This window comes from Dysidea avara, chromosome 5, assembly GCF_963678975.1.
Source record: "Dysidea avara chromosome 5, odDysAvar1.4, whole genome shotgun sequence".
NCBI lineage: Eukaryota > Metazoa > Porifera > Demospongiae > Dictyoceratida > Dysideidae > Dysidea > Dysidea avara.
The window spans coordinates 19,206,451-19,218,792 of record NC_089276.1 but is presented as its reverse complement, the minus strand read 5'-3'; the positions used below and the strand labels follow the sequence as shown (position 1 = coordinate 19,218,792).

At 37.7% G+C, this 12,342-nt stretch overlaps 2 protein-coding genes across 3 annotated transcripts; both read left to right on the top strand.

Annotated features, from left to right (window-relative positions):
• The first annotated feature begins 2,256 nt into the window (after positions 1–2,256).
• LOC136255080 (immunoglobulin domain-containing protein oig-4-like) lies at positions 2,257–6,142 on the top strand. The gene is made up of 2 exons (XM_066047800.1): positions 2,257–2,416; positions 5,883–6,142. Exons 1-2 carry the CDS (start codon positions 2,257–2,259, stop codon positions 6,140–6,142), a joined length of 420 nt encoding a protein of 139 aa, XP_065903872.1.
• A 4,443-nt stretch (positions 6,143–10,585) lies between these two features.
• On the top strand, positions 10,586–12,336 carry LOC136256614 (uncharacterized). Of its 2 annotated transcripts, XM_066049596.1 has the most exons (3): positions 10,586–11,111; positions 11,178–11,440; positions 11,492–12,336. In XM_066049596.1, the coding sequence occupies exons 1-3, from the start codon at positions 10,642–10,644 to the stop codon at positions 12,334–12,336; spliced, it is 1,578 nt and encodes a 525-aa protein (XP_065905668.1). In that variant the 5' UTR covers positions 10,586–10,641. The 2 variants fall into 2 exon arrangements, with proteins under 2 accessions (XP_065905668.1, XP_065905667.1); XM_066049595.1 differs by having other exon boundaries at positions 11,178–12,336.
• Positions 12,337–12,342: the final 6 nt, after the last annotated feature.

Below are 12,342 nucleotides of genomic sequence, written 5' to 3'. Positions count from 1 at the left end.
ATGAACTTTTTTTGGAAAATTTGTGCAATATAACTCATAATAGGTTTGTATTACTGTAATTGGAGGACAAATGCTGCTCATGCATTTATGTACGTACAATATACACTTTCCACTGAACAGTTTACCAGGATAAACAGCTACTACAATTGTACTCATGCAAGTTTACTTTTAACTATGCAACTATATAATTATGTGACTGGATTTTGGAAAAACGATCCAAATCGCACATGAGAAGTTTTGAGATAAACGGTTTTAAAGAATCGAAGCCAGCATAACTCTCCAAGGATAGCAAGTACGCGTATGAAATTTACACAAAAGATGCATCAATCTGTTACCTTTCAGGCCATTTCCAGTACTTGTAGCTGCTTGTAGAGTTTCCCGCCAAATAAGATAGAAAATCTGAGCAGTTGGACGAGCGAAGTAGTATCATGAGTGCTCACAAAGGGGTGGAGGGTGGAGGGTGGGGGGTGGCGGGGAGGGCAAGAAATAGACCTCAAAATGGAGGCAGACCACAATTGGAGTCCAGACACAAGATTACAGGGCTGTGCTGGCTCCTTAGTGGCTGATATGTAGCAAAATCAACAGAGAAAACGTCAGGCCAACATTATAAGGCTGTCCACCAGTAAACCACTGATTCTTGCCAAGCCAGGTCCTTCACAAGGCCTGAAACTGCCATTTGAGCACTCCACACTACCCAGAAAAGACATCTGTTAAAACCAGCCTTGAGTAGTTTGAGTAGTACTGAGGGTCAAAACTACTAGTACGGTAGTGTAGCTATCCACTGATGGTGTTAGTTTGATTTTGCCTGATGTGCGATTTGGATCGGTTTTGTAAAATCTGGTCACATATAAATAATATAAATCATACGTATTACTGATTGTTCTTTCAAGTAGTACGTATATCCAAGTTTTTTTGGACCTCAGGTTCACCATTTGCACATTAATGATAAATCTTCACAATTAATAAAACTTTGTGCAAAGCATGTAAGCACAGATATAGCCAACTGTATGTTTATACATCATTTCACCATAGTAAATAATGAGAAGTATAAGTTTCCATTTACAACATTTGCATACTTACAATAGCGGATGTATCACCTCAGAGCAGCTGTAAGATTACTCCTATAAATCCTACTAACCTGAACTCTGCTGGTGGATCACTACAAGATGGCATGAAGGATGTGACAATGAAATGTAGCTGCAGTGGAGGAAATGATGTAGTCAGGTGGTTTTCTCCTAATGGCAAGAGATTTCGTAACATTTACATAGCTCCAAAAGGCACCCCTTACCTTGCATCAGATCGTGTAAGAAGGACATCTGTATTGTACATTCCTACATTCAATTATTCTTATGCTGGAACATACACTTGTGGATTTGGAAATCCATTTCCACCCAGACCAGCAATTCTTATTGATCTCAGTAAGTAAACGTGAATGCATGCTTAATGCTGTATACAGGTACAGTATTTTTGTGTTGCTGAAATATAATATATAGGGTATGAGCTTAACTTCTAATTAACTACAGTACAACGTAATAAAATTGCTCATCCACTAAATTCGCTACAGAATAACTTTAAGTTGGTACTGTGTGAGTACTGATCAAAATACTGTAGTGATGAAACATACCCTAGCTACCTTTTGTTCTTATAAGCATATTCTTTTTTTTCATGGAAGATGTATACCAATGCCGTCCACACAATGTCACTGTGTGCAATCGATACAAAACAACTAATAAGCAAGAGGTGGAAAGCATTGAGAAGTGCCAACAGTAAAAACCAGGTACAAGGCACAATGAGGGACATGTAAACAATGGGTTTGTACATATCTTGGATCTGAACAAATACTGTACAATCATTATTCAAGATGACTTCTACTACTACCATATCTTAAAATCATAAAAAATTGATTGTAACAATTTCATTGTTGTTGTTGGTTTGATTGTCAGGACAGCTGACACTTTCATCCACCTACATGATGTCAATTCTATAATATACGATTATTTGCTGGTTTTTTTAAAAATATATTTATTTATTTATTTTTATTTTTTTGCAGAAGTTGCACAATCAGTTCAGCGATGTTTGATAGATATAAAGAATGCAGCTTTTACCACTGCTAATGGTGGAACCAGACTTATCTATGTACTGCCAAATACTCATATCAGATGTGTCTGCTATAATGATGATGGACATAGAAGATATATGGGTAAAAAATGGTTTCTTCCAAATGGACAAGTGGTTACTAATAAAAACTTTGGCCAAATGACTACTCCTTACTCAATACACAAAGCATATTCATCATTTGTGGTCATCCCTGTTGCAAACAGTTCCTACAATGGCATATATACTTGTGGTGTTGGAAGAGATCTATCAAGTACGGTTTATGCTACTACAGTAGAAATTGTTGCAGTTACTAAACCAGGTACGTACACTATGTATGTAGTTTGATATATTCATGATTTTTGAAGTTTTATGTTATTGCTATTATAATATTGATTAAGTTTTGTGCACACCCGTAAATCAATTATTACAGCAGTACACATGAAACTTTTGTAAACCAAACGCTTGGCCGCAGGGTGCGCACCTGGTTTCCTGAAATTATTTTCCAAAAAGTGTGTGTATGTGTGCATGTATATATGTATGTATGTATTAGTGCTGGGCGATATTTTATGTCATATGTCATGGTAAAATTTATTCATGATATGAATACATATCACGATAAAAAGTATACCCATAACAGTTGTTAGTTTACAAGTTACAATACTTAGTCTTAAGGTTGAATCTTCGATACCTTTGTCATATTTATCTTTTACAAGTGTAATTGCATTGGCTCTTTGAATTACTGTTCTTAATGCCCACTGCATTGCATTGACCATTGTAAACATATCTGTGTATTTACCTAGTATCTTTCAAATGATTAAAAGGATACTAGATTGGATGTACATGTTACCAGAATACCTAATAATAAAACGCTACACTCTCAATGAGCGTGCCATGCAAAGCTTGGCAAAACTAGAGACACCAAGCTTACATAGTACTGGGTAGGTCATGTGAGTTCTATCACGATAATAATTTCTAGCTATCATATTGCGACATAATTATATAAATTATCACAATACAAAATATATTCATTATAAAATTATTGCCCAGCACTAGTATGGGGCAGATCCAGGATTTTCAAGTCTCTGAGCTGGGTTGAGGGTAACCCCCTTCACTTAGTCAACTCAGCACATTCTGACCTACAGCTGTGGCATTCATACAATGCTGTTGCTACCATGCATACATACTCACACGTTACTCATACATAGGTGTACATATCAGGCAAATCACGAGGGCACGTGATTAAACTGATATATACCATGCCAATCAGGCTAAGAACCTGCAGGCGATTGATCACCCAAACTAATATGAGACCAACCACTGAATTCATTATATAGCTGAAAACCTCTAAAAGATCGATATACTCTAATAGAACGCTCAAATACTCTAATAGAGCAGTCAAATCATTTCATGTTAACAATCTGCAGACAGCATCAGGGATTTAACTGCATGATTATCTGCAATTCTGAAACTTGTACATCTTATACCAGCGTATCTTCTTTAAGTCTTTCAACAAGCATATTGATATCATTATCCACTAAACTTAGCATGTAAGTAGTAATAGCTACAACAGCTTTAATACACTGATAATTGAAAACTCTTTTGTTATTCTCCCAATAGCTATTTTATGTCTGTTGTAATGGCTATAACCATTATGTGTAAGGTGGAATGCCATCATTAATGGCTAGCTATTAATTAATTAATTCTGACAAAATTACTTATATCAGCATCTTGAGAATTAAGTGACTATAGCTACAGAAACTAAGTGAGCATTATTATGGAATAATAGGCTAGAAAAGGAATTTAAAAAGAATAATAGGAGAAAAATTTGAGAAATTTTGAGAAGAATAATAGGTAAAATATTGAGCATATTAGGCTCAGGCCTATAGGCTACCAGAAATTACTTATCCCTTTAAGTCAAAAGGAGGCATGTGCCTCTTATATATACATGAATGAAAATGAAGAACAGAACCAAGGCTTTGTCAAGAGACACAAAATCTAAAGAAATCAATAACACTAGTTTTAAAATATTAAAAGTACATTACTTTTAATGCTTACAAGTACATAAAACAATTTGGAATTTTCAACTAGAGTAGGGACCATAGCACATCAATAAAAAGTACTGAAACTAGCTGGAGTAGTGCACGATATTAAATCACAGTAAAACAATAAAAAGTGTTATATCCCTACTGTGCATTTCCATAATGGTATCTTGAGCACAGTAGGGATATAACACTTCTTATTGTTTTACTGTGATTCAATGTTGTGCACTACACCAGCTTGTTTCAGTACTTTTTATCGATGTGCTATGGTCCCTACTCTAGTTGAAAATTCCAAATTTTCTGTGTACATGCTTGTTAACTTTTTTTGTAAATAATTATTATGACTGGTGAACCCACACATACCACATCTGAAATGGTACCGCACACCCCAATTATCGTCTGAAATGTGAAGTATCCATTATGCATTGTTGTCAGCTAAGTTCAATGCGTTACAAAGCATTTTGAATCAAGAACTGTTCAAAAAGCACCTCTGCAATCCACGCATACCGAAAGAAAGAAATGGTGCAGCGCACCCCATTTATATCAATTATCATCTGAAAAGTGAAGTATCCATTACGCTTTGTTGTGGGCTTTGTTCAATCCGTTACACTGCAGTACGAATCAATACTGTTCTAAAAGCACTTCTGCAATCAAAACAGCCACTATGAAAAGTATGGACGATTTCCATTACGAAGGGAAGCCATCACATGCTACAGCCAAACCGACACTTTTCGCTGTAGCAAAGATGAATGGGACACAAAGGAGGGTACTGGTAAGTCCATGAAGAATACATTGTACGTACTGCGGTATTCCAAAAGGCACCTCTCGGGCCGAAGTGACGTCGAACAATGAAAAAATCAAGCCCGTATCCTTGGCCGTTATCGAGTTATGCTTGTCTGAAGGTATCAGTCAGTTACTTGGTCAGTTACTCAGTCAGTTACTCAGTCAGTTACTCAGTCAGTAGAAAATTCCCTTGAATAATTTTTTTTTTAATTCTGTAGCAACTTGTTGAAAGCATTTCGGGTCAATCTGAAAGCATGTTTGGGCTTAGTTTTACCTAACCAATACTGCCTCATCATTGTCAGGGAAAATTGAGGCTTTTTGGGTGATTTTATTTTGTGGGCCACGCCTACTCCTTTGTGATCCCTACTATACACTACTATCATAGTGTATGATAGCAGAGGATATACGTAGTATTGCAGTATACACATCTGGGCATTTATTTCTTTTATTCCATTTGGAAAATCTTGTTGCTCATTGTAGCAGCTGCTGTTGATACATCCTTTTGTTGTAGTAAGCTTTGTTCTACAAATTAAGCTATTGTAATCTCATACAAGACCTTGTATTTAAGTTTGCACAAACAGGCCTTCATTTGGTGGCTAGCATTTATTTGAACCCATGGATAAATACAGTAACTGCATACGTAGGTGACTGGTTCTTAGAAGTAGCAGAACGTCCACTTGTTTTTTTTTTAAATGTCTGTTGAATATTTTAGCTATGTAGATAGATTAATCATTATAAGCAGCCTTTCAATGCTTTATAAGAATCAGTGTATAAACTATTAAGTTATGATCTAAAAACCAACTCAGTTTTAATACTGACAATGTTGTCACTATTAAAATTGATTGACAATAACATTATTGCAACCATTTCTTGTCCACCAACTTTTGATTTCACAATATTTTAACCCTGGGTTTTTTATAGGTTGGATAGATTTATTATAACACTCTTGTATTTGTACTTTAGTTATCAACTTAACAGTGAAAAGCCAAGCATACAACATCGGTCATACAGCTGTATTTTCATGTCAAGCTACTGGTAAACCAGTTCCATTCATAGATTGGTATTTCAATGGTGCTAAAGTGAACACAACCAGTTCTGTGAAATATTCTTTATCATCACCAATATCTACAGATTATGTTCACAGTACACTGATAATTTTGAAGGTTACTTCGTTGGATGCTGGAACATATACATGTAATCAATATGGCTGGCAGTGTTACTAGCCTGGGACTACTAAGAATAAATGGTTAGTTTTGACTTTATGTAATTGTGTTACTTTGACATGGTAGTGTGTCATGCGGTCACACAATGTCTACATTGACAGGAAGAAAGAAAACGTAATTTTCACATATGCAAAGCTCCATGGTCCCTTCTCTAAAGCACACCATTTTTGCATTATATGGTTGTCCACCACGTAGGGTAGGCCACACAGCAAATTCGATTATATTGTACTAGCCATTTGTGAGATACGGACATTCAAATTTATTTCTTCTTTGATTTTTTTTCTTCTTAAGACTGAAGGGGGTCTACAAGGGTTTAGATTTCTTTTCACACTTTTTGCAACAATTGTTATATAAACACAAACATGTAACTCAATTGCCTTAAACTGTGAATTCACATACCAAGTTGGTATGTTTCTGAAAGAGTAGAATATCTTAGTTATCGACATGAGTCCAAGGCAAAGCTGAGGATGAGTGTTAATAACTAAGATATTCTACAACTGCTGTGATATAACTGGCTCATATCCAAATAAAACACTGTCAGTACTTGGCTTCATATACAAACAAGATGACTGATAATGTCTCCGGCTTATGTCCAAGTAAAGGTAGGCATTTGGATGTACGATTATTGTTCAAATAAATTCTTTGAAGTATGGCTTCACTGGGATTCACAATAATAGTTAATATATCCACTCAAAAACAGCCTAGCTGTGAAAAAGGTGTGGCCTTAAAAAGCCTGGCTAAAATAATTATAGTTGTGAAATCAAAGGTGGCGGCCAACAAATGGCTGCAATAATGTTAATGCATAAATTTAATAATGCATTAGCATTAACATCATTGCAGCCATTTGTTGGCCGCCACCTTTGATTTCACAACTTTTTTACCCAAGCTTTTTAACGCTGCACCTTTTTCACAGCCTGACTGATTTTGAGCAGATATCACTTCTTTTTGTAATTGCAAGTTCCAAGACCAGCCTATGGTTGTTCCTTTTTACTTTTTCCCTTTACTACAGAAATCATCGAAGACTGCGTGGCTATATGAAAAACTGAAATAAGATGAATTTTGAAAGTGTGTATACCCCAATGATAGCTGGGCAGATTCGACTCAAACTAGGAATAGGAGATGCCCTACCCTGAGGAAGCTTCCACTGCAGATATGGTTAATTATACCATTTAAGCACTATGGAGCTATGGATACATGAAAACTTTTTTATTTAGATTTTTTACTATTATTCCCAGGGTTACCAGCACCCGTTGCCACGCAAGCAACACCCGTGAGTATATTGACAGGAAGAAAGAAAACGCAATTTTCGCACCTCCGTAGCTCTGTGATGCCTTGATGAAACAAGACGATTTTTGCTGTGGACATTCCCTCCACCTTCAGCACTCCACATTCTAAATTTGAGCGAAATCGCTTCAAGCATTCCCGAGATATGCGACTTCAAAAATTGGCTTAGTTTCTTCGTTTTTTTTTCTTCTTATTTTTCTTCCTCTTTTCGCACACTTACAAAAACTGCTATAAAACGCGAACGCAATATCCGATTGCCTTGAAATTTGGCACACAGAAGGGGGGTATAACGGCGCATCACTGTACCAACTTTGGCTGGAATTCGATAAACAGCAAAAGAGTTATGAGCGATTATTCACGAAAAATAAAACCAATATGTTGTCACGCCTACAGGGTAAACCGCGTAGGGGAAGAAGCTGAAAATTGGTGGGTGAATAGGTTAACTATTGAACCTCAAACCTTTTGTGGTTTGAAAGAAATCGAGCTACAAACCAGGAAGATACAACGAAAAAACCAACAGTGTGTAACAATTACGCAATCGAGATTAGCTAATAAAAACTACTATACTTGCCACGCCTACCAGATAAACCGCTTGGGGTAATGCTTTGAAAATCGCTGTATAGATGGAGCAATCATCTTAGAAAGGCTCTTCAATGGCGTAGAAGAATCAGACTTCAAGCCACGGAGTTATAACACGAAATCCAACTTGGTGCAGCAAGTGCGAGATCGAGATACTCTAATAGAGCAGTCACCCTAATAGAGCAGTCACCCTAATAGAGCAGTCACCCTGAAGAGAATTCAAGAGATCAGCAAGAAACAAGTAACCTGTATAGAGATCAGCTACAAACAAGTCACCCTGTAGAGAGATCAGCTACAAACAATTCACCCTGTAGAGAGATCAGCTAAAAAAAGTTACCTTGTAGGGAGTTCATGCAACAATGGAAAGAGATAGTTCAGCTAGAAGAAATCACCTTGTAGAGTTCAGCTACAAAGAAACTACCATGTAGAGAGTTCAGTTACAAACAAATCGCCCTGTAGAGAGATCAATAGAAGAAATTACCTTGTAGATAGTTCAGCTACAAAGAAACCATCATGTAGAGAGTTCAGCTACAAACAAATCTCCCTGTAGAGAGATCAGCTAGAAGAAGTTTCCTTGTAGAGAGTTCAGCTACAAACAAATCACCCTCTAGAAAAATCAGCTAGAAGAAGTCACCTTGTAGAGACTTCAGTTACAACGAAACCATCATGTAGAGAGTTCAGCTACAAACTAGTGACCTTGTAGAGACATGTGCTAAAAGAAGTTACATTATAGAGAGATCAGCTACAGAGAAACCATCCTGTAGAGAGTTCAGCTACAAACAAAACTCCCTGTAGAGAGATCAGCTAGAAGAAATTACCTTGTAGAGAGTTCAGCTACAAAGAAACCATCATGTAGAGAGTTCAGCTGCAAACAAATCACCTGTAGAGAGTTCAGCTACAACCAAATTTCCCTGTAGAAAGATCAGCTTGAAGAAGTCACCTTGTAGAGAGTTCAGCTACAAAGAAACCATCATGTAGAGAGTTCAGCTGCAAACAATCACCTGTAGAGAGTTCAGCTACAAACAAATCTCCCTGTAGAAAGATCAGCTAGAAGAAGTTTCCTTGTAGAGAGTTCAGCTACAAACAAATCTCCCTGTAGAGAGATCAGCTAGAAGAAGTTACCTTGTAGAGAGTTCAGCTACAAAGAAACCATCATGTAGAGAGTTCAGCTGCAAACAAATCACCTGTAGAGAATTCAGCTACAAACAATACTCCCTGTAGAGAGATCAGCTATAAGAAATTACCTTGTGGAGAGTTCAGCTACAAAGAAACCATCATGTAGAGAGTTCAGCTGCAAACAAATCACCTGTAGAGAGTTCAGCTACAAACAAATCTCCCTGTAGAGAGATCAGCTAGAAGAAATTACCTTGTAGAGAGTTCAGTTACAAAGAAACCACCATGTAGAGAGTTCAGCTTCAAAGAAATCACCCTGTAGAAAATTCAGCCACAAACAAATTGCCCTGTAGAAAGACCAGTTAGAAGAAGTTACCTTGTAGAGAGTTCAGCTACAAAGAAACCATTCTGTAAAGAGCTCAGCTACAAAGAAATCACCTGCACAGAATTCAGCTACAAACAAATCACCCTGTAGAGAGATCATCTAGAAGAAGTTACCTTGTAGATAGTTCATCTACAAACAAATCACCCTATAGAGAGATCAGCTAGAAAAAGTTACCTTGTAGATTATTCAGCTACAAACAATTCACCCTGTAGAGAGAGCAGCAAGAAGAAGTCACCTTGTAGAGTGTTCAGTTACAAAGAAACCACCATGGAGAGTTCTGTAATAAATATATGTATTATATATATATATAATATATATCATTAAGTACGGTAGTACTTAATGGTAGGGATCGTCAAGGTTCACGATTTCCCGCCAAAAAATTACGCACCAAAAGCAGACTTGCAAAACCATCTCGGCGATTCAGCAGTATTGTATTACAAAAGTGAAGCACGATTTCGCCTTCAAAACGGCACGAAATGCATCCTATGAGTTTCCACGAATTTAAAAAAAAATTCTATCTGATCGAATTTTCTAGTGACTGACTCCCTAACTGATGCCTTCAGCCAGGCCTAGCGGGAAGATGGCAACAGCTACAGTCCTACTTCTTGCATGAAAACGGCTCGCTTTGCCTATAGATTAAACCTTTCCTACACCGATAGAAATACAATCCTTGCGCTAGGGTCTTACCTTTCATCGTTCTTTAATGTCGCCATCGTCCTGGATTCACTACAGGTAGTGTTAATAACTCCACAAATGGCTTCAATGTATGGCGCCGTCCGTTTCAATAAAAGTGCTCGCTAAATACGGTAATCATAATCTTCGCGGTAAAATATTCGAATACACGTGGTTGAAAGTTCGAAGTTGATTTTGAGCAGGAAGGGCGAGCTGTTCACAATCGGGAAGCTTTGTACGTGTAAGTGAATATATTTAGCGACTTATATCTTTTGTTTCTGGCAAAGTTAACCGGCAAAATTAATATTGCTTGCGTTTGTAAACGCATTTCTTTGCTGTAAACAACGTATCTACCTCAAGTATTTGAGCGATATTAGAAATAATTCGTCGCAAAATAGCGTTAACTAAGGGTATTGTGGTTATTATTGCTTTGTGTGTTTTCTCTGAGGCAATATTGGGTGCGGCAATGCCTTCGAAGGAAGCGGCGCGGAAGAGTAGAAAGAAGGAGAATAACAGGGCGTACTATGAAGCTCATAGAGAGTCTATACTCTCAGAGAGAAAGGACAAGTACAGCAGTGAATGCCGATCACAGCGTCATGCTAATGAGTACTACAAAAATGTAACAGCGTCGCGTGAGAAATCAGCTGAAGCCACCAAAACATCATTTAAAAACGATTTGGCAAAGTCTCGCATTGAGTCAGCAGAAAGGCAAAGGGAATACTACTATCAAGACTTGGAAAAGTCTCGCACTGAAGTTGCAAAAAAGAAAAGGGAACACTACCATCAAGACTTGGAAAAGTCTCGTGTGGATTCTGCAGAGAGCACTAAAGAACATTACCGCAAGGATGTTGCCAAATCCCGTGCTACTACTAGATCCTCAACCAGCAAGTACTACTTTTCTAATATTGAGAAACTGTGCAAAGAATCTAAACACAGGTAATGTTGTTTCACTTAATTCCTTAATTAATTTTATTTTCTCGTCACTTCTTTCTGTTGCTATAGGTACTTGCTTAAGCCGCCTACTGAATCTCAAATGCATTCGTGTGTGGATAGCATGATCAAGGGTCTCTTGCAGCAGAAGGAAACATGCTCTGCAATTGTCAATAGATTTACAGAACTGTTTTACTCCATTGTAGATGAAATGTCACTTACCACCAGGAAAAAGACTGCTTGTAGAATAGTATCCAGAAAGCTCATGCATGAAGCACTGTCAACTAGGAAAACCAGTGTTGGGGTACTTTTAAGAAGTCTTAGGAAAATTTCAGGTATCCACCTAGTCAGTGAAGATGACTTGGAAATACAATTACACTCTTCAGCTTCTGAGCCATACTACTATGAGACTGCCTACAAGTTCTCAGCTCCTGAAGAGGTTACAATTGTTGACCATGATAACAGATGTCTTGTGACCAGGTCAAAGTCCCCTGATCCACAGGAGTGTCCTTTGTACAGCACTGTGATTCCGGTTGATGAGAGAGGGTGTTGTGTGTTAGCTGAAGAAGTTGGCACAGGTAGAACCAGTGATGACCGCCCTAAAAGCTGGAGGTGCAGCGAACTCTGTAAACAACTGACTGATGAAGAGATGGATGAAATCCTACAAATCAAGTTGGCATTTGAAAGGCCCTTAGAAGAAGTTCGGGCTTTTCTTCAAGATCTAGATAGTGGCTGTGAACATGGCCATTACACGAAAATGCTTCATGATGGATGGGCAACAGAAAGTAATGATGATGACGGTGATGCCTCTGAAGTGGGAGTGCAAAATGTTATGGGCCATCCCCTACCATGTGCTTCTGGATATTGTAATAGTCATCTGAGGCTTCTAAGGCAGGCTGCAGTTCACTATCCTGTCATACGCAGCCTGCTTGCTAACATCTACAGTGCTAAGAGAAGCAGTGATTTGGTTCATTTAATTGACACTACTTTGCAAAGTGGAGATGTCGATAGTATGAAAAATGCCATCAAATGCAATGATCTCTGCAATTTTCTATCAAAAAGTTCCTCAGATCAGAAAAGCATTGAATCATCACTGTCTTCCTCAGTTGATGATACTGGAGACATTGAGGAGTCAATGGAGGTCAAATATGCCGAAACCATTTGTGACTTTGAGAAGAAACTAAAAGAGGATGCTGAATACCCGTGCTGTTCATGTGAACAATGCACTTGATAAAAA